General features: G+C 47.4%; 10 protein-coding genes across 11 annotated transcripts; 4 read left to right on the top strand and 6 right to left on the bottom strand.

Moving 5' to 3' along the window:
* Positions 1–8: 8 nt before the first annotated feature.
* On the bottom strand, positions 9–736 carry SPPG_08758 (uncharacterized protein). The gene has a single exon (XM_016756913.1). The coding sequence runs from the start codon at positions 505–507 to the stop codon at positions 151–153; it is 357 nt and encodes a 118-aa protein (XP_016603858.1). The 5' UTR covers positions 508–736; the 3' UTR covers positions 9–150.
* A 169-nt stretch (positions 737–905) lies between these two features.
* Positions 906–2,542, top strand: SPPG_09574 (uncharacterized protein). Its single transcript, XM_016757751.1, has 3 exons — positions 906–965; positions 1,032–2,316; positions 2,407–2,542. Exon 2 carries the CDS (start codon positions 1,421–1,423, stop codon positions 1,802–1,804), a length of 384 nt encoding a protein of 127 aa, XP_016603857.1. The 5' UTR covers positions 906–965; positions 1,032–1,420; the 3' UTR covers positions 1,805–2,316; positions 2,407–2,542.
* On the bottom strand, positions 1,874–2,895 carry SPPG_09573. 2 transcript variants are annotated; one of them, XM_016757750.1, is made up of 3 exons: positions 2,680–2,895; positions 2,212–2,611; positions 1,874–2,146 (listed from the first exon to the last, which is right to left on the bottom strand). In XM_016757750.1, exons 2-3 carry the CDS (start codon positions 2,416–2,418, stop codon positions 2,027–2,029), a joined length of 327 nt encoding a protein of 108 aa, XP_016603855.1. In that variant the 5' UTR covers positions 2,419–2,611; positions 2,680–2,895; the 3' UTR covers positions 1,874–2,026. The 2 variants fall into 2 exon arrangements, with proteins under 2 accessions (XP_016603855.1, XP_016603856.1); XM_016757749.1 differs by having other exon boundaries at positions 2,212–2,895.
* On the top strand, positions 2,819–5,957 carry SPPG_08757 (uncharacterized protein). The gene is made up of 10 exons (XM_016756912.1): positions 2,819–3,767; positions 4,012–4,095; positions 4,163–4,516; positions 4,576–4,657; positions 4,718–4,769; positions 4,829–4,910; positions 4,985–5,062; positions 5,127–5,198; positions 5,271–5,341; positions 5,404–5,957. The coding sequence occupies exons 1-10, from the start codon at positions 3,312–3,314 to the stop codon at positions 5,879–5,881; spliced, it is 1,809 nt and encodes a 602-aa protein (XP_016603854.1). The 5' UTR covers positions 2,819–3,311; the 3' UTR covers positions 5,882–5,957.
* A 440-nt stretch (positions 5,958–6,397) lies between these two features.
* Positions 6,398–8,376, bottom strand: SPPG_08756 (uncharacterized protein). Its single transcript, XM_016756911.1, has one exon. It carries the CDS (start codon positions 8,120–8,122, stop codon positions 6,725–6,727), a length of 1,398 nt encoding a protein of 465 aa, XP_016603853.1. The 5' UTR covers positions 8,123–8,376; the 3' UTR covers positions 6,398–6,724.
* Positions 8,377–10,288: 1,912 nt separating this feature from the next.
* SPPG_09572 (uncharacterized protein) lies at positions 10,289–11,117 on the top strand. The gene has a single exon (XM_016757748.1). The coding sequence runs from the start codon at positions 10,680–10,682 to the stop codon at positions 11,079–11,081; it is 402 nt and encodes a 133-aa protein (XP_016603852.1). The 5' UTR covers positions 10,289–10,679; the 3' UTR covers positions 11,082–11,117.
* A 219-nt stretch (positions 11,118–11,336) lies between these two features.
* SPPG_08755 (uncharacterized protein) lies at positions 11,337–14,734 on the bottom strand. The gene is made up of 5 exons (XM_016756910.1): positions 13,933–14,734; positions 13,713–13,854; positions 13,284–13,645; positions 11,888–13,217; positions 11,337–11,780 (listed from the first exon to the last, which is right to left on the bottom strand). Exons 1-5 carry the CDS (start codon positions 14,568–14,570, stop codon positions 11,496–11,498), a joined length of 2,757 nt encoding a protein of 918 aa, XP_016603851.1. The 5' UTR covers positions 14,571–14,734; the 3' UTR covers positions 11,337–11,495.
* A 260-nt stretch (positions 14,735–14,994) lies between these two features.
* On the bottom strand, positions 14,995–17,150 carry SPPG_08754 (eukaryotic peptide chain release factor subunit 1). Its single transcript, XM_016756909.1, has 4 exons — positions 16,958–17,150; positions 15,727–16,737; positions 15,436–15,656; positions 14,995–15,381 (listed from the first exon to the last, which is right to left on the bottom strand). The coding sequence occupies exons 1-3, from the start codon at positions 17,069–17,071 to the stop codon at positions 15,486–15,488; spliced, it is 1,296 nt and encodes a 431-aa protein (XP_016603850.1). The 5' UTR covers positions 17,072–17,150; the 3' UTR covers positions 14,995–15,381; positions 15,436–15,485.
* A 1,654-nt stretch (positions 17,151–18,804) lies between these two features.
* SPPG_08753 (S-adenosylmethionine decarboxylase proenzyme) lies at positions 18,805–21,280 on the bottom strand. Its single transcript, XM_016756908.1, has 3 exons — positions 20,856–21,280; positions 20,044–20,659; positions 18,805–19,980 (listed from the first exon to the last, which is right to left on the bottom strand). The coding sequence occupies exons 2-3, from the start codon at positions 20,487–20,489 to the stop codon at positions 18,966–18,968; spliced, it is 1,461 nt and encodes a 486-aa protein (XP_016603849.1). The 5' UTR covers positions 20,490–20,659; positions 20,856–21,280; the 3' UTR covers positions 18,805–18,965.
* Positions 21,281–22,416: 1,136 nt separating this feature from the next.
* On the top strand, positions 22,417–23,459 carry SPPG_08752 (uncharacterized protein). Its single transcript, XM_016756907.1, has one exon. The coding sequence runs from the start codon at positions 22,799–22,801 to the stop codon at positions 23,441–23,443; it is 645 nt and encodes a 214-aa protein (XP_016603848.1). The 5' UTR covers positions 22,417–22,798; the 3' UTR covers positions 23,444–23,459.
* The last annotated feature ends 321 nt before the right edge of the window (positions 23,460–23,780 follow it).

The raw sequence follows: 23,780 nt of genomic DNA, 5'->3' as shown, positions 1-23,780 counted from the left end.
CAGCGACATTTTGATACTTTGACAATACACTCTATTAAAATGAACTTTGAAACTTTGGCCTTATAATCCACTAATACTAAACCCGATATTATATGTACACGTCCCATATCCATCCCAAAATGTCTTGAACGTCATCCAGATGACTAACAACTACATCATGCCAAAGACACCCTTGAGGGACTGTATTACACGTCGTTTCGAAGGTGGTGAAGGAAGCGACCTTTCGCGAATGACGTTGGGGAGGCCATCCTCTATTTCGTCAACGTGGATATCTGACATGTAGGAACTCGTTGTTGAGAGGAACGAGTCATCGGAAGCCGTGTCGGGAGTAGGAGAAGCGTCTTCCAAGAGGTATCCAGCTGTGTGTGATTTGTGAACAAACGACATGTCCACCATTTCCACTGCGGTTTGCTCTTGTGATGATGATGTCGAGTGTGATGTGGATGATGATGATGAAAAGAGGGGGAGGACGGGAGACCGTGAGCGGCGAGTAAAGAACATGGACATGTCAAATGTGTGTATGTATGCGCGGGGTGTCAATGGAAGCTGTTAAGGTGCTTGACGTGGTAGGTTGATGCTGAAAGACAAAACCGATACAGTCCTTTTATAAAACAAAACGAACGGCTAAAACAAAAAAAAGAAGGACAAGAAGGAAAGCGGAGATTTTCCACTTCCGTATTACTTAACCAAAAAGATCAGGTCATTGGGGCTGTGGGCACAAGTCATTTGTCACGTCGAATCTCAAATTTCTCGCCCTTGGCGTCTGTCCAATCGGACAAATATAGAGTCACGTGGAATAGTAGCTGACACGTGATATGGATGGGATATGGACACGCGTCTACCCGGATGGACCTATATGGATGCTATGGCAACAGTACTGCGCCACCGCTGATTATCGTGTATAAAAACGCTGCCCATCTCGATCTCATCATCTTGGCGTGGGAACCATCTGTTGTTGGTCGAGGGTAAGATGCCTTTGTTTCCGTCATGCTTGTGCGTTCGCGCTACTCACTGGCTGTCTATGCTTTTAGTTCCCCACCGACATGTCTGGCAGTAAGTTTCAAAGACCGAAGTACCCATGCCACTTGGAAGCGTCGCCATCGGTACACGCTTCAGCCAACTCTCGAACGGTACACGTCTGTCCAGTCCTTGGCGCGTTCGGTTTATCCGGACACATCTCTCCAATGGGTTCTGCTCATGGAGGTTAGGACATGTGTGAATTTTCACTCTGTCCGACGCTAGAGGATGGGCACTAGGGAGGGAGTGCACGTCTCCCAAGTGTTATCTTGGGTGGTGTCTGTCCAGTCCTTGGCGGGTTCGGTTTATCCGGACACATTTCTCCAGTGGGTTCTGCTCACGGGGGTTAGGACATGTGTGAATTTCCACTCTGTCCGACGCCAAAGGATGGGCTCTCGCTCAAATGGCATGGGTGCTTGCTCCCTTAGCGTTTGAACTCCGTTTGTTAGACAAATCTCCTGTTCAATATTTGGTAAATGCTTTTGCTATTTATTGTCATTTCTTTGCATTGGCCTGGGCCTCACAAACAGAGAGAACCCTTCGTCAGCCCGTTGGGCATTCAACAATCTCGTCCGTCAACCGCTGTCAAGGACGCAACAATTTAAACCCGAGTCTCATCAAGCGGCGGAGCGTCCGCCTCTTTCCCCACAGCCAGATACAAGGATCCATCCTCACATTCTCAAGAGGCGGAGCGTTGCCCTGTTCGTGCCCGCCCCACACGACAATGGGACAAGACACTGGGACCGCCGACGCCCGTTGTGCCCTTCTCGATTCCGAACCATACTGAACCATGCGAGCTGAACGTGGTCTCCAAAGGAGCGCCGGTGACGATTATATTCCCATCGCCGATCAATACCGAGCATATCAGTGTGCAGGCCTTCCATGGACGGTTCCTTATTAAGAAAGCGCAAGATTTGTTTTGACTAGTGAATTGTATAAATTGTTCTGTAATTAATGGGCGAAGACTGAATGTATAAAGTGCTGTGTAGATGGGCAGTTTTGTATTCCATCATGTGTTGTAACCTTGAAGACATGCGTACATACTCAGTGATATTTGGCTTCTGTTTGTCCGAAATTTTCTTATGGATGAGGCATCTCTGACGTACCCAAGCCATGGGGGATATGAGCTCTGAGGTTAGGATGTTCATGCATAAGAATACTATAAGAAAATGAGAGCGCATGTATTGGACTTGCCTCGTAAGTCTTTGCGCCAATCGGCAGCAGAAACCTGAAGCCAATATGCTTTTGAGATCTAGCGTAGTGGATGAAAAGGTCTATGACTAAAGGCGAGGAGCTCAGGTTCGTATTCCTATCAATTAGCCAGTGTAACCAGTGTATGTCTGTTTGGTTTTGAATTCTAATGTCGTGTATCTGGTGGTGAGGCAACAGGACAAGTGTCATTAGATTGAGAGGAGAACTACGACAGAACTTCCATGTCCGTCAACATATGATTCCAGCGGCTACGACCTGGCGCAAGAACCAGTATGGTTGATAGTGAACCTCGAGATGCAACATCAAGGAGAGGTGGAGAAGCCCCACTTCGGTGATGTATCCGGTAGTGAGGCAATCATCAATAGCGCCGTTTGGTCAATGTCTTGAAGTGAAGGAGGTTAAGTGGCTTCAATTGAAGGAGATATGAACAGAGAGGTTGATGGACCTTACAATGAAGGAGATCTCAAAGAGAAAAGCTTGTCGGCAACGCAAGATCATCTTCATGAGCAATAGACACATGACTGTGACATAACTGCGATGACCTGCGTTTTGTTTAAAATGCGCTCACACAAAGTTACGAGAAGAGTTATGATTTCCCTTCAGTTTAAACATTGAAAAGGGAATTCAAAAGAAGGGCAGGTCGAAAGAACCCAAAGTTTCGTTGACGTTAAAAGTGATAAGATCACGTCACGGCTGTCAGCTGTCTGAAGGGGCGTTTGCCTTGTTGCGTTTCCCGAAGTGTTCTTTTGGCGCTGTGCAGGGCTTGCCTCTGCTGCTACCCTCTGTTTTTCTTTTTTTTGCAGAGTCAAGTATTTGCATGACACATACGGGTCTGGTCGTTGGACATGGCCTTGAGGGTCTACCACGGTTCTTGTTGATATTATGTAGTTGTTTTTTCTTGCCTTTTTCATTTATGTATCTGCTGTAGCAAGTGCCTTTGGAATATCTTGTGCCGAAAGAATTATACAAATACTTTTTCGAGTCGTTTAGTTTTTGTCTAGAGTGAAATTGCTCTATCTCGCAAACTCTGCTCAATCTCTCTAGTGTTGCCTTGATTTTACTTTATACATCTATCGTCCAATATGCCAACTGCAATGCCCGCACCCACACCTACTGCTGAACGTGGAGATGAACGAGGTAGAGAGCCCATGACTGTATCGCCCGAACCATCCATTCGCTCCCGCTCTCCATCCCTTCCCCCCGGAAGCCACTACATTGGAATAGACTTGGGAACAACTCTCCTCCGTCTGTGTGCCTACCATCCAGATCTCCAAACCGTCCGCTTTGTCCCCAACGAGCGAGACAAACGCAAGACGCCCTGCTTTGTTGCTTTCCCCGACGACATTGAACTCGTTGAATCGGGACGCAAGGCTTGTGATCCTGTTGTTGGTGAGGAGGCTCAGAGGTGGTTATTCAAGTATCCAAAGGCGACTGTCTTTTCTTGGGCTCAGCTGGTGGGACTCAAGTTTGATGATGAGCGGGTGGCATTTTATCAGAGGTATGCGCCTTATCGGTTGGTCAAGGACAAGTACGCGAGGGTAAGTCTTTTTTAAATAGGTTTGCAGTAGGTTAGGTGTAGAGAATTGGGTTAGGCTTGTAGAGTAAAAGTTGGATGAGATTCGGACTAGGATTGAGCTAGTGTCATTATCGGTCTGTAGCACCATCTCTTGGGTTCTCGCACAGCCAGCGATGCCATGGTGTATACACACATGGCACACGGCATACTTTCTCTTGTCGGACAATGTAGAAATTCGCATCGGGCTTATGCTCTGCATATTATAGGTATGCGTCGAAATCGAGCACGACGGCCGGCAGAAGCACTACAGGCCCGAAGACCTCACCGCTATCCTTCTTACCTATGCAAGGGTATGTTCCCTTCCCCATAGCCCTTCTAATTCACCTCATCACCAATCCAACTTTCCTACAACTGTAGCAAAACGCCGAACAAGCCCTCCGCCACCCCATCACCGGCTCGGTCATTACCGTCCCAGCAGGATACACCCTCCTACAACGAGACGCAACAAAAGAAGCAGCCCGCCAAGCCGGGTTCCAACATGCCCGTCTTATTAGCAACGCAGCAGCCGCTGCCATTGCATTTGGATTCGACCGGCCTGCTCATCCCACTTCTGTGACTGAATATGTTTTATCATTCAACCTCGGTGCCGCTCATATTGATTGTGCTGTTGTCGGGATTGATGAAGAAGTGTTTGAAGTGCTGGCTTCTGCTGGAGATGTGGGATTTGGTGCCGCAGATGTGGATGTGAGGCTTTTGATGCATTTTGTGCAGGTAGTACTTTTCTTACACTACTCTTTGCTCGGTTGAATGCTTTTAACATATTTGTATAGGATCTTTCAAAGCAATCGAATAGGAAACTTACTAGTTTGGACTTGCTCTCTCTCCGCTTTGGTGCAGAGAAAATCAAAAAAGGTAATAAAGCCCTGCCATTCTCCCCACAATCTATTGTAAGACTCACACATTTGAACACAGCCTTGTCTACCGCTGATAGTATTTCGCATACCATCCAGCTTTCCTCTGGAGCGTATGTACATACTCGTTACCCATCCCATATTCTCATCGGTAACCGACTTGTTCTTGTAGGTATGCAATGACCATGACACGCGAGCTCCTAGAGACACTTTGCGCAGATTTCTTTGATCGGTGCCTCGTCCCCATTCAACAGGTGTGTTTTATCTCATTCATTTATAGGACTTATAAAGTAGTTACTGATAATTTCGTATTGGGCGTTTTTGTTAGGTACTCGTGGAAGCCAAAATGGACATTACGAAAATAAGCAAAGTAGTGCTCTCTGGCGGTGGATCGCATTTTCCAAAAGTACGCTCTATGCCTATTTTTCGCAACCTCAACTCTTTATATTTACACAATGTTTTTCGTTTAGCTTCGAGATCGCATCTCAAGCCTCTTTCCGGGAAATCATATTTATGATTTCGCACTTATTGATAAGCACAAGGTGAACGTCGCCTTGCACGCTATCCTTTCATCAACCGTACGGTTCATTAACAGTCGTATGATTGGGTAACAGGCAGTAGGTTACGGCGCAGGCATTGAATCGGCTTTACTGTCTGGCATGCGGAGTCCGAATATTACAAACTAGTACGTTCACTTTCCGTGTTTTCGTTTCCGTAAGGACGCTCATCACATCCATTTTTCACAAGTCTGCTAATAGACTCCCTGTCCTTCTCACTCGGTATCCTCGACACGACCACAAACACCATCAAAACTCTCTTAAAAAGAAACACAGCCCTGCCAGCCCAAACAACCGTGACACTCCGTCCCATCCCGCCTACCACTCCGCCAACCTCTACACCTCCTGCACCCATCGCAGTCATCAAACTCTACGAAGGCGACACGACGGATCCTAAAACGTGTCACCTCCTCGCAACACTCTCTACACCCATCCCAACCCAAGACAAACACATCACACTCTCCATTGACGTCGACGTGGACAGAACTGTCCTCGTCACACTCGTCAGCGATGAAACTGAAAAAAATGTTCGCGTGACGGATTATCCGATGCCTGTTTTTGATGTTTCGGAGGACTGGGAGCGCGGGGTTGGTGTGACCGTTGTCGGAGCTGGTGAGAGGAAGGGACAGGCGGGTGGTGAGGTAGAGGGAATGGAGATTCAGGATTAAGGTCATTTTGATTTGTGTAAGGTGCTTTTGCATGAGATTTCTTTATATGATGCCGTGAATCCAGTCAGACCAGCACGCCAGAGCCGGAAGGTTTTCGCAGATTTTGTATCGTCAATTATATTCAGACTGGTTTTGGCGACAAGCTCAATGCTGAAGACCTCTGCACACAGTGCGTTGCCTTCTGAGGAAGGATAGAGCATCGGCCTTGATAGAGATCTCTGCTTCGAGGGTGTTACTCATGGTGCAGACCAAAAATGCAGAGGGAAGCACGGGGAAGAAGGATGAGGAGGGCGGACACGCTATTGGGAGCCTCAACGATTTCATTCGGACATGTGTTCCATGTCCGAATTACGTAACGTCACGAATGAGCTTCTTGACTTTTTCTGGCTAATGCTTGCGGAACTGAGCTGCAAGCCAGCTCTATTCCTAACCCGCCATCCTCAAAACCTCCCAAAATTCCTGATAAGCTGATAATCTCATGCCAAAAGCTCAACCTGCATCGTTCTTATCCATGGGGTTGAAACTTTATTTGTACCAAGTTGCTAGCTGGACAACAAGCAGAATAAAAAACAGATGAGGGCACAAGGAAATACAATGTTCAATAGTCTCGTATGTTAATCTCTTTTCTAAACGCAGGCCAGATCTAGTATCTATCTCACAAATCAGTCTCGCTCTATATGATACAGCACATTTTGCGACCCAACCCCATAACTCTATATATCTAAATAGTGTGCAGGAACGAAAGGATAAGCCAGCCAACCCCCGTCCATCAGGAAAACTCTATGTACACTTGTCAACTCTGTGCATAATTTATAAAAAAGAAAGTTACTTTCTTTCTCTAGTCTAGTAGGACAATCCCAAACCATAGGCATCCATCCCTTGGTGAGGGACAACTCCCATGCTCATGCCGTATCCCATGTTGACCATCTCTTGCGAGACGACAAAGGGTGATCCTCCATTTGCGGCGGCGGCGGCTGCAGCTGCAGCGGCAACTGCCATTGCTTCCAGCTTCTTGTTGCATCCCCATTTGATGACATGTCTATTTAGGGCGTCGTGCCGGGAGAATACCTTGCCGCAGGCATCGCACTTGAAGGGACGAATCCCAAGATGAATTCTAGTGTGGCGTTTCAGGTCATGCTTGCGGGAAAAGGATGCTGGGCACATTTCGCAGTGGAAGGGTTTGGGGTGGGGAGAAGCTGTGGAGCGGTTGCTGGAGGAGCGCACAGGGGCGATGGTTGTGGGGAGGGCAGGAGCGGAAAGGGGAGTTGTTGGGGTGGAAGCGTCGGTGGGAGAAGATGGTTTTGGTGACAAGGTGGAATGGGCCGGGGCGGCCGTTGATGCGTAGGTAGCGGTTGGGGAGATGGTAATTGGCGCCGGACGGTAAGCTACAGCGCGGGCGTTGCTTGCAGGTTGGTAAGGGTGGTAATGAGGTGTCACGTTTGGGTGGGAAAAGTGCTGTTGTTGGCGAAAGTTTTGAGGGCGAGACGGTGTGAAAGCGTTTTCCATGACGAAAAACTGATCAGAGGGGATACCACGAAGTCCCTTGGACTTGCCAGCCGATTTGGGGGCTGCGACAGTTGCTGTTGCCTCAGTGGTAACAACACTCTCATCCAATGCTACTTCTTCGTCGTCTTCTGGCTTAAGGGTAGCCTTTCCAGAAGAAGGGGACGGAGGCGGTGTCTGAAGTTGTCGTGGTTGCATAACCGGCGATGACATTTCTGGTTCTGAGCAACAACCAGAGGAAGCCGAGCTGAAAGACATGCTCCTCTCGTCTGTGGGAGTGGGGAGGTAATCGTATTCGACAACTTGGTACTGCTGGATCTGGTCCGCAAAAAAGGGCACTGTTTTTTCAAGGACGGGTGTCAACAGCCCATAGGGCTCAAAGTACGCGGCGCCAGTGGGTTCGGCGTAGCTCATGCCCCATAATTGGGTATCGACCTTGCCGTAGCCGAGCTCAATCATATTGTCGACGAAAATGCCAGTGGCAGGTTCTTCTTCCTTGATTGTCTCTGTGAGGGTATCGAAACGAAGGAGGGTTTCCTTCTCAGCCTTGTCATCGGTAACAGGCGCAGATGTTGGAGAGCTAGGCTCCAATGACGGTGATGCTGATCTGTCTGACAGAGATTCGGTGGTATCTGATGCCGTGCAAGAGAAGGATGATATATCCTCATTGCACAAGGGCATGTCAAAGTCATGCATGGGGACAATGCCACCAAAGATCTCTAGATCGAATCCTTCCATTGATGGAGGTACGCAAAGTAAGGACGATGGTATGAATATGTATGTAAGCAGAAAGGTACAAGGGTGAAAGGTCTCCCAGGGTTGGGAACTCTAAAGTCTAATGCTGAGGGGGAAATGTGGCGGATGAAGAGTCGGGATGTGGGCGACGAGAAGGAGGGGGGAGCACGCGGCAGCCTCCTCCTTTTGAATTGTCTTTGATCTGAGGGGGGGATTCCAATAGCTCAGAGGCTGTGAGGCTTACAAGTCTGTGTTTGGAACGTGTGGATGACTTTTTTTTTTTTCCTTTCAAGACATAGTGCGTGCGGTGATGCCTTTTGCTTCCCCCATTTCCCGCGAACATGTCAAGTGGTAGGAGTCTAAAGGCTCGTCACACTCTGCACTGCAAAGCACGAATGTTCAATTGCCCTAATGACCAGTGGACAGGTAAGCGAAAAGTCTCCAATTGGCATTTGAGCGAGAAAGGCAACTGAGACAGATTTCTGTCCACTACCGTTGCACGCAAGCGTTAAAACGAATGGTATCTTGTCTCGAAACACGACAGGATCAAAAAATCCGAGTGTCAAAAGGTGCACGATACCCCCAAATGTGTTCTAGTGGTATGTTACACTCGAGGTGGAAAACCGCTACTTGGTGTAAACGCCACACTAACCAACTTTTTCCTACTAGTCTTTAATGCCAACATTATTTTTTGTCTCCTTGTCTTTTTGCCTTTTTTGCTTTTCTTGCCTTGTCGCAATTTTCCTGTCGAACTTGGCTTTACCAAAATGCACTTATTTCCAATTGCACACAGGTGAAAACAAGGCTCCAGACGACAAGTAAAAAAAATGGGCGTATCAGTTGTCAGTTTCGCTTTTTCTTGTTTTTCGCTATTTGCTCCTTATGCACAGATACTGTCAGATCTCACTCTTTTTGGCCAGGTTTCCGCTCAGCCCAAGGAGTCGAGAGAATGGAGTAGCAGCCAGCCACGACTGCCATTTCTCCATCATTTTCTCGGTGTTGGATTTTTTTCGTAAACGAGGGGCATTTACCGAAACTAGGAACACTCCACCCACGCATATCGCCAAGTGTATGTCTATGCGATACCCCCCATCTTATCTGTAGTATGGAAAGAAGGTCTGTGGGTGGATGGGGGAGGCAATGAATGGGTAGTTGTCACTGATCAAATGAAAATGATCATCCACAGCATTGTGTTGCGATCACTAAAAACCTATCCCGGTGCAACACACCATGAAAGGCCCTTGTCACGTCTTTGTCAACACCTCCGCCTATAACCCGACGCATGGCAAAAAAAAACAAAAATGGATCTCGCAAGATAATTGTGGACAAGATTGTGTGAGACATGGAAAGAATCTATTGACTTGGTGTATCGCGGGTGCTTTGTTGTTTACAATCTCTATTTGCGAGTAGATCCTCATACGCCGTTTGCTCCACTCAAACCCGCCCTTTTCCACCCATCATCACTTTTTGAACACAGAGAGCATAATGTCCATGTGGTTCATCCCCGCCCTTCCATGACCTTTACTCCATTCAACGCTGTGTGCCAACGATCCACAACATAAACATTGAACACCCCATTTTGGAACACTTTTGCTTTGAACACTTGTCCGAAATCACAACACCTTATATCCACAACAATCAATTTTTATACCGCGTTTCATGTACCCATAAAAGGCAAATATCACGTTCTTCCCATACCACCGGCATAGCGATACAAATGGGCGATCAGGGGCATCTGAAACAAGGTTTCAAGTGCTTAGCACGTTCCGGTGACTTGCCGATTTTGGGGATTTTCGATACGGGAAATTTGGGGAGGATTTTTGCATGATTATTTGTTTATTTCGGGTTTTTAGCAATATGGGCTGTTCGGCAGCATCGGAGGTAATAATTTCTTTTTTTTTTTGATTGCCGGGATATGTCGCATCCGGTAGGATGGCATCTGATATGTTTCGGGCAACGGAATCCCGACTCGTCCTTTGAATCAAAAACCTTGTGCAAAAAATGCTAAGGCAAAAAACCTTGATAAAGTGCGTGCTGCGGAGAACAGTTCCGCCAAAAGGCAAAAGTATGCGGATTGCAGAGTGAAAATGGTTTCCGCCATTTGAGCTCAAAGCCACGATTGAAAATGGAGATTCCCCCGACCTTTTTTGTTTTTTTTCTTGTGGCATAGGATTTTTTATTTATCTGGTTGAGCATATCTTTGTCATGATCGTTTACGGAATCTGGCAAATGATAGCGTTGTTTTTTAGGTTGCTGAGATTAGCAGCCTGTTTGTCGCCTTGTTGAATACCGCGGAAAACTCAAAGCGAATCGGTAGTGTGATGGATGTGATGGATGAGAATCCCCCCAGATGCGAATCTCCAGTGACCGTAATGTTCTCGTTTTGACGGTTCATTTTCCAAGAGTAACCATTCTGTTTTGTCGTGGCCTACAGAAGGACTTTCCAAAATCTCACTTTTTGTGCTTTGGTAAGTCTTGTGTGCTTTTCCTTTGACACAGTTCAAAATCCATCTAGTGCTTACTGGAGAAAGAAATCTCTCGTTTGGTGCTCTGGTAAGACATGTGCGGTTTTCCGTGCTTTCGCATTGCAACATGGTTGGAAGGATCGTACTGCTTACCACCGAAATCTTCACCTTTTTGTGCTTTGGGGAGGCACTTTGCAAATCTCACACCTTTTTCTTACACAGTGCAACATGTCAATTTCCAGTGCGTGGCATCTAGAATATACTGGAAGATGAGTTCGTACAGCCCAAAAATCTCTTTTTGCCAGAGACAAGACGATAAAAAATCATCAAAGGGAGCTTTGTGTACTGCAGATCCATCTTCGCCGTCTAAATGTTCTACATTAAAAGGAGTAGAGTGCACAGATATTTTGCCTGTCAGCAAACGCTGTTGGTTGAATGCAAAAAAAAAAAGAGTCTGCGGCTCACACAAACCTGTATTCAGGACGCTGCTGAAATGAAGTTTGGTCAGTGCGTCTGTAAACTGACACAATATGCCATTCATTGTCTTGTGCGTAACGCCGCTCAGCAGTACAGTAAGGATCTTTGCCTCAGGGGGCTGTAATGGTAACGTATCTCTTGCCTCTCAGCGAGTTTGAATCCATGGAAAGGGAAATGCACTGTGGTTGGCAAGTGCGAGGTCAGAGTCTTTAGGAACGCAAATGCCCATGGTGAGTGAGGTTTGCCTGGAACGGGTGTACAATGGCCATTGATGTTGCATATGACACGATTGGTTTTTTTTTGCCCCCAAACAGTATTACTCTGCGTGTTCAACCTGTAACAGACCTCAGCGATTTCTACAGTGTAATCATTATCTGTTTCTTTTCTCATACTGATCTAGTCCTACTGACAACACAGCAGAGTGTGCACGACGTTCACTTTTTGACAGTCGTCTTTGCAGCCACCTTGGTCGCAGCAGCTTTGCGATTCTTTTCCGGCATCCGTATCCCTCCCGCTTTTTTAGCAGGCAAAGCAGGCGGCGCAAAGGAACTCTGTAAGAAATCTTTGGCTGATATGAGGGGTTTTGGAAGGGATTTGCGGAATTCAAGTTTAGTGTCGCCTGCACCCCGAGGAATGATGGTGGTATTTCCCAGCTTGAGGGGTTTGCCGATGAGGGCTTTGGCACTAGCTTCGTCGTCGTACTGGACGGATGCAGATGTCTAATTGAAGGAGTAAATCGGTTTGAGTGCCATGCCATTGTTTAGGAGTGCCAAACTGCAAACCCACAATAACTCAATAAACAAAAAAAAAGAAACAGATACTTTACCTCTCCCTCTTCGTACTTCATAAACTTGATATCGCCCTCACGCGACATGACATCCCACAAATCGTCCCATTTGGTAGTTGGAGGTATATTATCAATCGAGACATGATCAGCGTACTGTCTATTGAAATGCTCGCGGATTTGGTCTAGGGTGACGAAAGCGTTGGGGTTTGCTGGGTCTTTGGGAATGAAGAGGGGAACGCCAGGTAGGAGGTTGGTGGGACGGTTGGACGGTGTTGGACGGTGGTTTGACGGTGGAGGTGTGGGTTGCGGGGCTGTTTGTGGTGCTGTTTGCGATGCTGTTTGCGATGCTGTTTGCGGTGCTGTTTGCGGTGCTGTTTGCGGTGCAGATTGCGGTGAAGGTTGAGCAAGAGGTGCGTGAACGACAGCGGGAGGTGGAACAGGGGTGGAAGAGTCGAACGCACTTGGAGGAAGTCCCGGCTGCATGTCAATGCCTCCAAGATCGGCCCCCTCAAACGGTCTCTCTGGCAAGTCCAAATCCGCATCAAGCAACCTCGCAATCTCATCCAGAGCTGCATCTTCAGCCGTCTGAGCGTCCTGCTTTGGCACAGCCTGCGTATTTGAAGCCACACTGCTTTCCACCTTATTTCCATCACCCAACACAGCAGCTTCTGCACACCACCGTCGATGATCACTCTTCCAATGGTTCTTTTGACATTCTTTTGAACAATACCGAACACACTTGCACTGTCCACATAATGCCATTTTCTCTCTTGTGCGGGTGACACCGCAAAACGCACACCGCCGCTCGAGGTGGCCAAACGCAATCTCGGTCGCTGCAATGGCATTTGGGTGGCATAATGCCGCTGGACGACGAAGTGTGGTGTGGAGATGGGCGGGAAGGATTGTTTCATGAAAGCCGTAGCAGTCAATGGTTGGAATATTTGGTGCGTGGTTACCCGGTGCCTGTGAGAAACTCATGACGGTGTTTGCGGCTGTACGGACAGTGTTGGGACGGTCGAGGAGAGCAGGGTGTTTAAACGGTTCGGAGGAACGAAAGAGTTTGGGATTGAGCATTCTGTCAATACAGATTTCAACGTATATCTGCTTTCGTTGTGGTGCGGGTGTTTTAGCATCTTCTTCCTTTTCCTCTTTTTTGGATTCCTTCTTTTCTTTAGTGGAATCGCCGCTTTCTTTTCGTGCTTGGGCTGCTTTGATGGCCTCCAAATGCTTGTAAAAGATTTCTGCTCGTGTCGGGTCAAACTTGCCAGTCGTCTCTGTGACAGCCGTCCCAGGTTTTGCATGATGTAGTTTTGCAAACACTCCGTCGGCGTGAATGATGGCATTGGCACCTAGTCTGATTCCCTTAAAACTATCAAACAAATAATAGATCAATCATTGTGTTCCTGAAGGTAAAATCAAATTAAACGACGCTCACATAAAAGGCCCATGAATGACCATCTGGCTGTCCAAATGCGCCCCCTCAAGCAACTGCAAATGATGCCCAATCCTCGTCCCATTCTCAAAATGATGCAACACGAACGGTTTATCGGCGGTCGAAGGCAGAACATTAACTGCAACAAATCCAACGTAGCATTTGGGTGCATCCAGTGCGGACCCGTTTGTAAAGCACGATGGAGCAGCTTGGGTCCATTTATTGCTAACGTCTTCTGCGGCGGGTGAGAGGTCCGTCACTGGACTGTTGGATTCTGCCCAATCCCAAGGTGTTGCATTTTGCACACGGGGAACAAGACCAGCCAGGATAATTCCTTCGACTTTGACAGCTGTACCGAATGCGCCCTATCCAAACAGAAACTACTTGCTCAGAACCGTCATCACAATTTCCAAAAAGACGAGCCTGTTCTACCTGTATGCGCTGATATTTAGCCCCTCCCGTGAGCACAATCCCATTTCCAAGTGTAAATGTTTCTGTTCTGGGCACCTCAGTCCACGAGGTCATCATCACCTTTGCTTGCTCCATCCCAACAAAAGCATCCGATTGCGCATACCTATCATGAAAGAAAACGCGCACACCATTCAATACATGTAACTGTACCTGTACTACCGATCCGTTGAATATCACATACCGACTAATCTGATGGGATCCCTCCATGGTATTCGCCGTATGCATAAATCGACATGGAAACGAGCTATACGCGGGATCAAATATCCCCTGTTTGGCATGCTGTTCTTTGAGCATCGCAAACAAGTTTGGTTTTCCTTGCAACGCATCCTTTTCTACAATCGCCAACGTGGTGGGTTCGATTGTCGAACAAGTGTGTTGATGTGACGGAAGCATTGTCGGAGATCGGGACCGGTCTTTGGGTGATTGCGACAGTGCGGGTGGATGATTTACGAGATGACATGGCGGCTGGAGCCATCGTGCTTGAGGTGGTAGGTCAAACGTGAAGGGGGCGGACGGAAAAGTTTGCAAAGCGGGTGTGCCAGAGGTGGAAAACTGGAAAGGTGCAACGAATTTGGGGACATCGGGACTGGATGGCGAGTGTAGACCCGGTGTACTCGTACCGAGTGACAGCGGTTTTTGGGGATGCCCAGTATTTGGCCGTATCGAAGATGTACGCTCGGGAGTTGGGGGATCAGGGTAGACTAGCTCCGACTTGAACACTTCCGCCTCAGACCGTATACCAAATCGACAATCTATTCCCTCGATTCCCTCCCCAAAACCATCTTCCCCATTCTTGTCAACAGATGATTGGTTTCCCATACTGAAATCTGATATCTTGACTGGTAACCCGTATTTGATCCAAATCAGTTGGCTTGCTGTACCCGACACAACCAAGGTGCCGAAAAAAACTCTTGTTGATGAACTCGGGACCGTCTTACCAGTTGCCCTGCTTGTGAATTAATAATATAGATATTCTATTTGCTTCAGGTGTTCACACTTACCCCAGCCGGGCCCGCATTCCCGAAATGATGGCGCGGAGTTTATGGATTAGCTGATGGGGACGCGTGAGTCGCTACCGCGGTAGTAACGGAATGGTTGAACAGCTTTTGTAAACTTGATGTCGTTCATGTTGTTGTTCTTTGACGAACAGCCGACTTTGATATGAGTACGATCAAATCTGTTGGTTACATGCCAGCGTTGTGGCTGAATAAAGCTACCATATCAACTGCGTCCTTGATTCAATGTTTGCCTGAAGCGCTCCCCTCCGTGTAAGGACGGGCTGAATGTTCACACAACGTCGCAATTTCAAATAGACGTTTATACACCACAAGGATACCAAATTGGACACGTTATAGCTATTAAAACCGATCATATTGAACAACCCCAAACCAAAATCACAGACGCAAGCACCAAATTCTACAAGATGAAAGAAAAAGCCCAACATGACCAAATAAAAAAGAAGAACACAAAAAATATCGCAGAATGGGAGAAGGGATGTTCTGACAAACTGAAATGCCCTCTACGAACAAAGGAACAGTACGGCAGGTCAGAATATCTAAAGTCGTGTGGGGCATGATCCGCAACGAGTCCAGTGATCAATAGAGGGGGAACTTGTTCAAAACGGATATGCCTGACATCCTTCATAAGTACAAAGGCAATCAAAACGACATAGCATGATACAAACCTTTAATCTCTCCCCTGCTCCGCTCCCAGCTTTCAGTGCAGAGACATGGCCTAGTCACTGAGGTACTCATCGTCCGAGTCGTAGGTGAGTTGCTGGAAGTCTACCTTGTATCGTAGCAGTCCTCCAATACCACCAAATCCTTTCACGAATTGCGATCCCTCCTGTGATCGATTCGTTATGTACTCGAGGGTTGCACCAAAGTCTTTATACTTTTCCGTAAACTATGTCAAACGGATTGTCAGCGACTATTGTCCGGTTCATCATGGATGTTTCGTCATATACAATACTGACCCACTCCAATAACGGCATCTTGTCCACTGTTTCGTAATCCGTGCCTGTAGGCACATCCCGGAAATTGTCTTGATTCTTCTCTTGCTCTTTGTTCAAATGCTTGACAATCTCCTCCCCTGTCTGGGGGTTCTTCAAAACATATCGTGTCACGTCCAAATCCTCCCACACAATCAATATCTCCACCGCACCCAGATCCAAGGCCTTTAACGTATCATCGATACCAAAACAGTATTTGCCCGTGTCTTGCGAGATTTCGTCAAAGTATCGTTGGATCAATTTCTTTTCTTGGATGAACTTTACATTTTGTAAAACTTCTCCGCAAAGTTCGATGGCTTGGTTGAACCCGTTCTCTCCACCATACGACACATCCACCACCTTGATAATCTTGGCCTGCAGACGCTGATCAAGTAAATCGGATTGGGACAAATCGGTCTTAAAGTCTGCCGAACCCGCTAGGACCAATCCCGCCACATTCACTTTATCAGCCGTAATAAAGAACTGGACTGCCAATTCGGCTACTTTGCGAACGTAATTGTGTCGCTTCTCTTCACGTAGACGCGCAAAACGAAGGGCAGACTGACCACCACGTCCGTGCTTCTTTGGTAGATCCACTTGCAGCTTGTGAATGATTTCACGAGTGTTGCCAGCAAGAGTCCCAAACAGTGTTCCGTGACCATCCATGACAATAAATCCAAACTTTTGGTCCGACTCAAGCAACTCTGACAGTGCCTCCGTATGGAACTTGTTGTCACACATGTATAATGATGTGTTGATGGGTTTAAACGGCTCAAAGTCAATGTTGACCTTCTTTTCCTTTCCTTCGTCTGTCACGACAGTTCCACAGTATACAACGAGACCATTTGGTGGGACTTTGGAGTAGAGCTTCAGACGTTGTTGGGTAGAAGTGATGGCTGACAAGACAGAGAGACGGTTCACACGGGATTTGATGTTGGAGGCAGTTCCGTATTCATCCGCCAACATCTTTGCTACCCGAGAGATTTGATCCTTTGGCTATAGGAAAGAAGATCGTTAAAATGGTGTGTAATCGTTCGTTTTGTTATCATGCCGCTATCCAGTTCCAAAATATGCGCCAGTATCGGTCCATCAGAGTTCGTTTCCCAACAAGCCATATCCATAACCCTTTTACCCCTCATTTCCACACCATTCAATTATCCCATCTCATTCCACATTTGACCACACTTCCTCATTTAGGACCAAACCTAAAACGCACCGGAATAATAAGCGAAATCATACTCGTTCCATTTCCTCTCGCCGCTTCCAAACTCTTGATGAGCCGCTTGATCTTCCATAATTCAACATTCTTATCCGCCCCCTGGTCGGCCATGGTAATGCTCGTAGGAGGTGCAAAAATGTAAGGTCGACGACGGTGAAAGAGTGTTGAGCCTGCACTGACTCGTGAAGAAAATGTATGGGGCAGTTGGAAGGTTCTAATGTGTGGCACAGTATTCTAGCGGATGGAATGGATGGCTCGAATCTGAAGGTTAACTGCGGGCTGGTTGCTTACTCAACTTGCGCATTGCCCAGTACCCACTACAGCCCAAATCGCAGTTCTGAAAGCAAAAAGCACTTTTCTTTCCAGGCTGGATGGATTGCAAGGAACACTGATTTCTGCAAAAGTTGTCCATTGTATGGTCAAGTCTCAAAAGGCATGGTAACCTGAAAGCCATGTGTGGTTTCTTGTTCAACTATAGTCCAGAGCTACATCATCCCCAGATCATTGGCAACTCCATCACAGCGCAACAGTTTGGTTATTTGACTCGCAGTGCGCATCACTTGTGTTTATTTTTCCGTAAACAGCGTTTACTTTTTTTTCTATGGGTCTTTCATTTGTTTAATAATGGAGGGGGAGTACAGGGCGGCCAATGCGTTGTCAAGCAGAATATCTTGGCCCTGGCCTGTATTGTGGAGAAGGTTGACAGGCTAAATGTGTGGATGTACATTGTCGAGGAAATGTTTACCTTTCAAATAGAGAGCCGTTGGCAATCGGTAGTTAGGCAGTCTGGTAAGCTCTTCGAGAAACATAACACTATGGCCTGAATCACATTGCGGGGCATGTACAGTACATTGTCTGCAAAGTTGCCACTGAAATGCACATTATATATAGTGAATCGCTCTACCAAAAACTGTCTGAGGAAAGATAGATACTGGCTTTTTCCTACGTTCTAAGATGCGCTTCCTTGTGAGCTCATTCATCCAAATTTCCATCTTCATCGTCCTGGGATGGACAGTCGCAAATTTGATAAAAAAAAACTCGGGCTCGTTATGGATGCTAGCTAATACAATGTACAATGTACATTTTTAGAATGGAGCCTCAAGGTGATTTGGCTCTAGCCGGAAGTAAAGAGATCACTATGCTCTTCCAATGACCCATCGTGGCAACTTTACAGAGTCTAAAATCATAAAAGAAACCAAGCAGGCGTTGCTTAAAAACCGAAAAACGTCAATGGTTCATTCTCGCTTCGGCTCCCTCTATCCTGGCAAAAATCATAAGAAGCCCACACCACGATCCTCGAAACCATTCCATTGACGAATTCATCTCCTCATTTGACATATCGATCGATGGCTCTGTCGACGAGATCTCCATAGTATAGGATTGTACTAATTCATCCTACGCACATCCATCATCTCTATTGCATCGACGACATTGCACCTAACCCGCCGATTCCTCCACCAGACTGGACTACACCCTCAACGTCTGGCGTGATGAACGAGCTGAAGCCTTAGATGATCGGTTAATGAAAGCATCTTGCCTAACGTGATTGGTTGGGTATACGACCGTCACCCGCGGGAATGTGTTGCCGTCAGTGAGCTATAATCCTCATTTGTCAACTTTTGGGTTTGAACATGTAGGTTTCAATTGATTCTGTGCATTGTGTCTTTGAAGAAAACAGAATGACAATGTGAACAAACATGGACCTCAAGTGACAAGAAGAGACGTTGAGTTTGTTCCAACGGTAAACTGTGTTGCTGTTTACTCCAGATTTAGTCTGAACGGGCATTCCGGTATGGATGGCATGTCAAACTGGGACGCCAAAACCAGAAAAACTACATGAAAACTGCTTTCAGGTCAATTGTATATTGATAGTGTCGAATAACCAAGTAGCCACAACATTTCTGCATATCAGAAAGACGGGCCCGTATCAAAACATGAAAAGGTCAAAAGATCCCCCCGCATCATCCATAAAAATCCCAGTGTCAAAAACCCCAAAAGTTATCAGTCATCGAAGAGCGGTTTTGGTCCCCTTTCTCATCATCGTACCATCCACATGTCGATCATAATGGCAAAACACCAGATCCCACTTGCCCAAACACTGCACAATCCGGTCACGGCGCCGGAATCCACCAATATGGCCTTCCAACAGCCCATCCGTCTTGCCATGCTTGTGTCCAACGCTCTTGCGCGATATCAAAGTCGTAGAAAAGGTTCCAGGGCGAAAAACGGACACGACGCGTTGAATCACGTCTTCGAATGTGTCGTATTCACTTTCCGATCCGGCACGGATGTGGGAGTAAAAACGCTTCACCGGGACAGTTGTCTCAAAGGAAGCGTAGGAGCACACATCTTCCGGCGTCACGTGGATGGTGAAGTAGTACGGGCCCAAGAGTCCGTTGAGAGAGTATCCGCATGGATCGAACAGATAGTCATCGACGGTGGCCTTTGGGTAGATGTCCGCAATCCCGGTTGCGTGGTAAACACGTTGAGCACCCTCTTGAGAGATGTCTTTGCCGTCCTTGGCAGCACGAAGCTCTTCTGCTGTACGCCAAAACGCCTTCATGGCAGCCGGATCCAATTGGGTCATCAGAATCTCCAGAGTAACATCATCCTCTTCCTCCTCCTCTTCGTTAATAGAGGACCCAGCGTCGCTGTCGTGTGAGGATGACGATTCGGCTAGTTCGACACCGTCGAGGTCCAAGCTAAGACGGTGCGGCGTGCACATGTATAGGCACCAGTGGTCACCGTTAATCTTGCCCAAAACGTAGCCTGCTGTTTCAAACTCGTCCTTGCAAAAGAGCTTGTCCAGGTACGAAACCTCATCGCCCCACCGACCATGAGGCCAGACTTGTTTCTCAGGAAACAAGAATGCCTTGCGAGAATAAAAGACAGCATTGACATCGTGAAAACCACAATACTCTCTCGCAATATCCAAAATCTTTGGGACGGCGTGAAGAAGCGTCGTAGTACCGCATGTTTTCAAAATCAAACGATGAGGGTAAACGAACATGGATGATTCACTAATGAAAGCAGGCCGTCAACATCTGTCCGTTTCAAGCAATGCGACACAGATTGAAAATTACCTCAGCAAGTATGCATCTACGCACTCATTGTTGACAACGTTCAGCACCTGGCACTTGACAATCCGCAGCATTTCTTCCCAAACTGCACGGTCCACCAACCTCAAACCCGACCGGCGATACTGCCATCTTCCATGGTTGTCCTGAAAGACATCAACCGGATAATCGTGCTTTGGACGCGCACAGTCGACAATCTCATCAATATCGCCAACAGATACATCGTCTTCACTCAAAGACTCTACCTCACGCGCTACCGCACGGTGCGCATCGATGAGAATAGGGGATTCTTTCCCGTTAACAGGACGAAACCAAATTTCAAGAACTTTTTCGGGTCCTTCAAAGCCGCACAGCGTATGCTGCTCGGCAGATTCGGAAGGCAAAGGTTTAGGGTATGTCGAGCTATAAAGGTGGCTGTTCAAGCCTTGAACGAGCGATTCCTTGATGATCATTCCCAAACACACGAGATCTCAAGACAAATATTAAACGTAAAAGGTTGCAAAGGGGCTAGGGGCTGTTAGGGTGGTTCTTTTGGAGCGCGTTTGACCGTCAAGAGTTTAGGGCAGACAGAAACAATATCGATTGGAAGGCTGCCTATCTGGGAAGCTTTTCCGCGTGGTACCTATCAGTCAACATGGAGGAAACTAAGATGAGGACTGGAGTCTTGTAAATGTTTGGACAAGCGTTCAATATTGCGGAATGCGTCGTTATCTTCTGTATGTATGGCTATAGCTCGGACATCCCAGGTGCAAACAAAAACTACAAGCTACAGAAGATTTTCTCTCCTTATTGGAGGAGACACTGGACCGGAAACTCACCTGAAAGTTGAGAAGGAAACCGATTCGCAAGATGGGAAGGAGGAAGTGATAGCAGTGGTAGGCGAGCGGAGCATAGCAGGGGCTGAGCGGAATCGTCGCGGCGCTGGTGGCTTCCGTGTTTGGAAGAATATCGAATACAATAAAGAGGGGGAAACCAAGAGATATAGGGCGAGACCCAAACACGACTAGAAAGAAATGCTATATGCAGGACAAGACGCTCAACATGGCTTTTCCTGAACGGGAGCAGATGACGGCACGATCGTTTGGGGAAATGAAGCGACGATCGAAAGCAAGAAAACCGAGAGATTGCTGAGTGATATCGAGTACGGAGGCTTCAAAGGGCAATGCCTTTGGAAGGAAAACGCTGCAGGGGAATAGAAAAGGATGAACCTTTATAAACCCAGGAGGAAGGACAAGAAGTGTGAAAAAGGTCGCGAGGTCGAAATTCGAAAGAAAAACAAGAGTTACATGACTGTGCCAGTCACGTGTGCTAGTGTTGATTCAGTCGGAACGCTTTTGGTTTGACTTTGTTTTTGTTTACTTGTTTGCGAGCCTTTCTATTGGGAAGAATCCTGGCTTTGGGATGCTTTATTGGACGACGGATGGGGGTTTTCCTTAATAAATGCAAGGTTCATTTTGTTTTGGTGTCAATGAAGGGGCGGTGATCTATTACATGCAGGTGTCTAGAACAACACTTGTGGCTAGTGTGATGAGGTGTTATTGTGGGGGTCTGTTGATGCAGGGTAGTCTTTAACAGTCTTTGGTATTGAGATCATTGCATACTTTGTTACATTAACCGTCTGGGAGTGTACCGGTGAATGGGCGACAAATGTACCTGATCATCGTCGTCATCCGACACTTTTGAAATTGGCAGGAGGTGGCAGGAGGGTAAGGGCTGTCCATCTTTCGCCAGCAGAAGGAGTTGCAGGTCCTTCCGGTTAAGTAAGCTTTCATCACGGGACTGTCAACCGCGTTTACCATGACGGACTTGAACTACTAGCATTGCACTTTACTTTAAGGCAGATGTCAGTCAGCACATTGATCAATTGTTAGTGCGGTGGGAGAACTAAAAGGAGCGGTAGTATGGAGATGTGACGGGCAAGCAAGGCCTCCCGGCGTTTGAGCGACGACGTGGTCGGGTGATAAATCCGCAAAAATAGACCATTATTGCGCGCATCCTTTGACACCCCATTTGCGCCTGAGCCTTGCCTGCCGCTGAGCAAAACTGAACTTGTCACCAAACGCCCTCCCCCGCTGACAGTCCGTGGCACAGCGTTCCATAACGTAAAAAGTCTATATACGCCCTGATGAAGATGGATATCCATTGCACTTGCTGCAGATGGCGAAGGCAGTGTATGTCTTCTGCTTGGTGAATTGCAGCAATCACACCTGTCACTCTCCCCCAACATCCCCAGCCGTCTCCGTTGTTTTCAAGCAAAAGAGTCCGGGAGAAGGCCTGTCCGGAAACAACCGTAAGAACTTGTCCGATGGTCAGATCGTGGGACGGCATGTCATCTTCCCAAAGTAGAAAGATAAGCCATGCCGCTGTCGAACGACGTCATGCCTTACGAATGATGCACCAATCAAATGGAGTCCACGTGCGGTGAGTCCAAAAGTCATGTGCTTTGACAAAAAGATACGCGACGTGTTTGTATCTGTGCGGGTCATTGGACAGTCATTCTCAAGTGGCATGGTGTTCAATATATCCATAAATGTATAAATTAATGCTTTGATCACATTATCATTGATATTATAATGAACCCTCCCCCTCCCTCCCCCTGGCCTCCTGCGCTTTCCGCATTTCGTTTCGTTCATCGTCGTTCATCGTTGTCGTTTTCTTACTTTGCAAGTGTGCTTTTGTGTTGAATCACAAAAACAGCAGCAAATACCATTCAAACAAGTCAAAGATTCGTCTTTTACATACGCATATCCACGCACATTTAATGACGATGACGCTTGCAACCTGTCAAACGGATCCTATTCTGTCAAAGGGAATGGAGATGGAAACAAAGCTTCTCAATCAGGATGAGACGGTTGCCGCCCAGGCCTTGTTCAAGGCGCAACTCGATGCCTTCTTGTTGATGGCTACAGCTCGCCGTCATCAACAACCGCCAACTCCGCCGCCTCAGCCTGCCGACCCCGCCCGGACCGCGACCGTGACCGCGTCCGTCAAGGTCCAACAAGAACCAAAGACAATGGCAACCATCACACCCAACACACTGGCACTGAACGGTTATGCAAAGCTACTGCCGGCTACACACTTGACACCTATGCCCTTCAACGACTTTCTTGCTGCTGCTGTCGCCGCAGCCGCCGCTGCCAATATACCTACAACTAGTTTACCCGCCAACGCCACAGTAGCAGCAACGACTGCAGCCGCGCTGCCCAGCAACATTTTACCTGCAGCTGTATCGTGCACAGCATCGCAGCGTGCAGCTCAGTCGCTCCCGTACACGACAGCAGCAGCGTCATTGCTGTCTCAGGCTTTGTTTGTCCACACAAAGATTGAGGATCAGGTCGCGCCAGCTGGAGCTCCGCCATCACCGCCCTATGACTCTGCCTTTGGGCGCAAGAGAAGAAAGGGTTAGGGTTAGGGTTAGGGTTAGGGTTAGGGTTAGGGTTAGGGTTAGGGTTAGGGTTAGGGTTAGGGTTAGGGTTTAGTTAGGGTTAGGGTTAGGGTTAGGGTTAGGGTTAGGGTTAGGGTTAGGGTTAGGGTTAGGGTTAGGGTTAGGGTTAGGGTTAGGGTTAGGGTTAGGGTTAGGGTTAGGGTTAGGGTTAGGGTTAGGGTTAGGGTTAGGGTTAGGCTGCTGTCTGTACTACTGGCATATGGCTTTCGCTATCTGAGCTCTTCATCTGGCTTTGCCCGCTATTAGCCACAGCAAAGAGTGCGTTTCCAAATCCGTGATGCAACTGCTTACCGTGCTG

This window comes from Spizellomyces punctatus (assembly GCF_000182565.1).
Source record: "Spizellomyces punctatus DAOM BR117 chromosome Unknown supercont1.26, whole genome shotgun sequence".
NCBI classification, from domain to species: Eukaryota; Fungi; Chytridiomycota; class Chytridiomycetes; order Spizellomycetales; family Spizellomycetaceae; genus Spizellomyces; species Spizellomyces punctatus.
This window is presented reverse-complemented; position numbering and strand designations above follow the sequence as displayed.

Excerpts from the sequence above, each read along its gene's own strand:
- SPPG_08758 (XM_016756913.1), bottom strand. The coding sequence starts at position 507 with ATGTCCATGTTCTTTACTCGCCGCTCACGGTCTCCCGTCCTCCCCCTC.
- SPPG_09574 (XM_016757751.1), top strand. The coding sequence starts at position 1,421 with ATGGCATGGGTGCTTGCTCCCTTAGCGTTTGAACTCCGTTTGTTAGAC.
- SPPG_09573 (XM_016757749.1), bottom strand. The coding sequence starts at position 2,418 with ATGACACTTGTCCTGTTGCCTCACCACCAGATACACGACATTAGAATT. Across the intron at positions 2,147-2,211 it reads TTGGCGCAAAGACTTACGAG|AGCTCATATCCCCCATGGCT; the intron begins GCAAGTCCAATA and ends TCCTAACCTCAG.
- SPPG_08757 (XM_016756912.1), top strand. The coding sequence starts at position 3,312 with ATGCCAACTGCAATGCCCGCACCCACACCTACTGCTGAACGTGGAGAT. Across the intron at positions 3,768-4,011 it reads TCAAGGACAAGTACGCGAGG|GTATGCGTCGAAATCGAGCA; the intron begins GTAAGTCTTTTT and ends TGCATATTATAG. Across the intron at positions 4,517-4,575 it reads TTTTGATGCATTTTGTGCAG|GATCTTTCAAAGCAATCGAA; the intron begins GTAGTACTTTTC and ends ATATTTGTATAG.
- SPPG_08756 (XM_016756911.1), bottom strand. The coding sequence starts at position 8,122 with ATGGAAGGATTCGATCTAGAGATCTTTGGTGGCATTGTCCCCATGCAT.
- SPPG_09572 (XM_016757748.1), top strand. The coding sequence starts at position 10,680 with ATGTGCGGTTTTCCGTGCTTTCGCATTGCAACATGGTTGGAAGGATCG.
- SPPG_08755 (XM_016756910.1), bottom strand. The coding sequence starts at position 14,570 with ATGGGAAACCAATCATCTGTTGACAAGAATGGGGAAGATGGTTTTGGG. Across the intron at positions 13,855-13,932 it reads GGATCCCATCAGATTAGTCG|GTATGCGCAATCGGATGCTT; the intron begins GTATGTGATATT and ends CTTTCATGATAG. Across the intron at positions 11,781-11,887 it reads TGAAGTACGAAGAGGGAGAG|ACATCTGCATCCGTCCAGTA; the intron begins GTAAAGTATCTG and ends TCCTTCAATTAG.
- SPPG_08754 (XM_016756909.1), bottom strand. The coding sequence starts at position 17,071 with ATGGCCGACCAGGGGGCGGATAAGAATGTTGAATTATGGAAGATCAAG. Across the intron at positions 16,738-16,957 it reads TGATTTCGCTTATTATTCCG|CCAAAGGATCAAATCTCTCG; the intron begins GTGCGTTTTAGG and ends TCTTTCCTATAG. Across the intron at positions 15,657-15,726 it reads AGATGCCGTTATTGGAGTGG|TTTACGGAAAAGTATAAAGA; the intron begins GTCAGTATTGTA and ends CGTTTGACATAG.
- SPPG_08753 (XM_016756908.1), bottom strand. The coding sequence starts at position 20,489 with ATGATCATCAAGGAATCGCTCGTTCAAGGCTTGAACAGCCACCTTTAT. Across the intron at positions 19,981-20,043 it reads GTAGATGCATACTTGCTGAG|TGAATCATCCATGTTCGTTT; the intron begins GTAATTTTCAAT and ends TGCTTTCATTAG.
- SPPG_08752 (XM_016756907.1), top strand. The coding sequence starts at position 22,799 with ATGACGATGACGCTTGCAACCTGTCAAACGGATCCTATTCTGTCAAAG.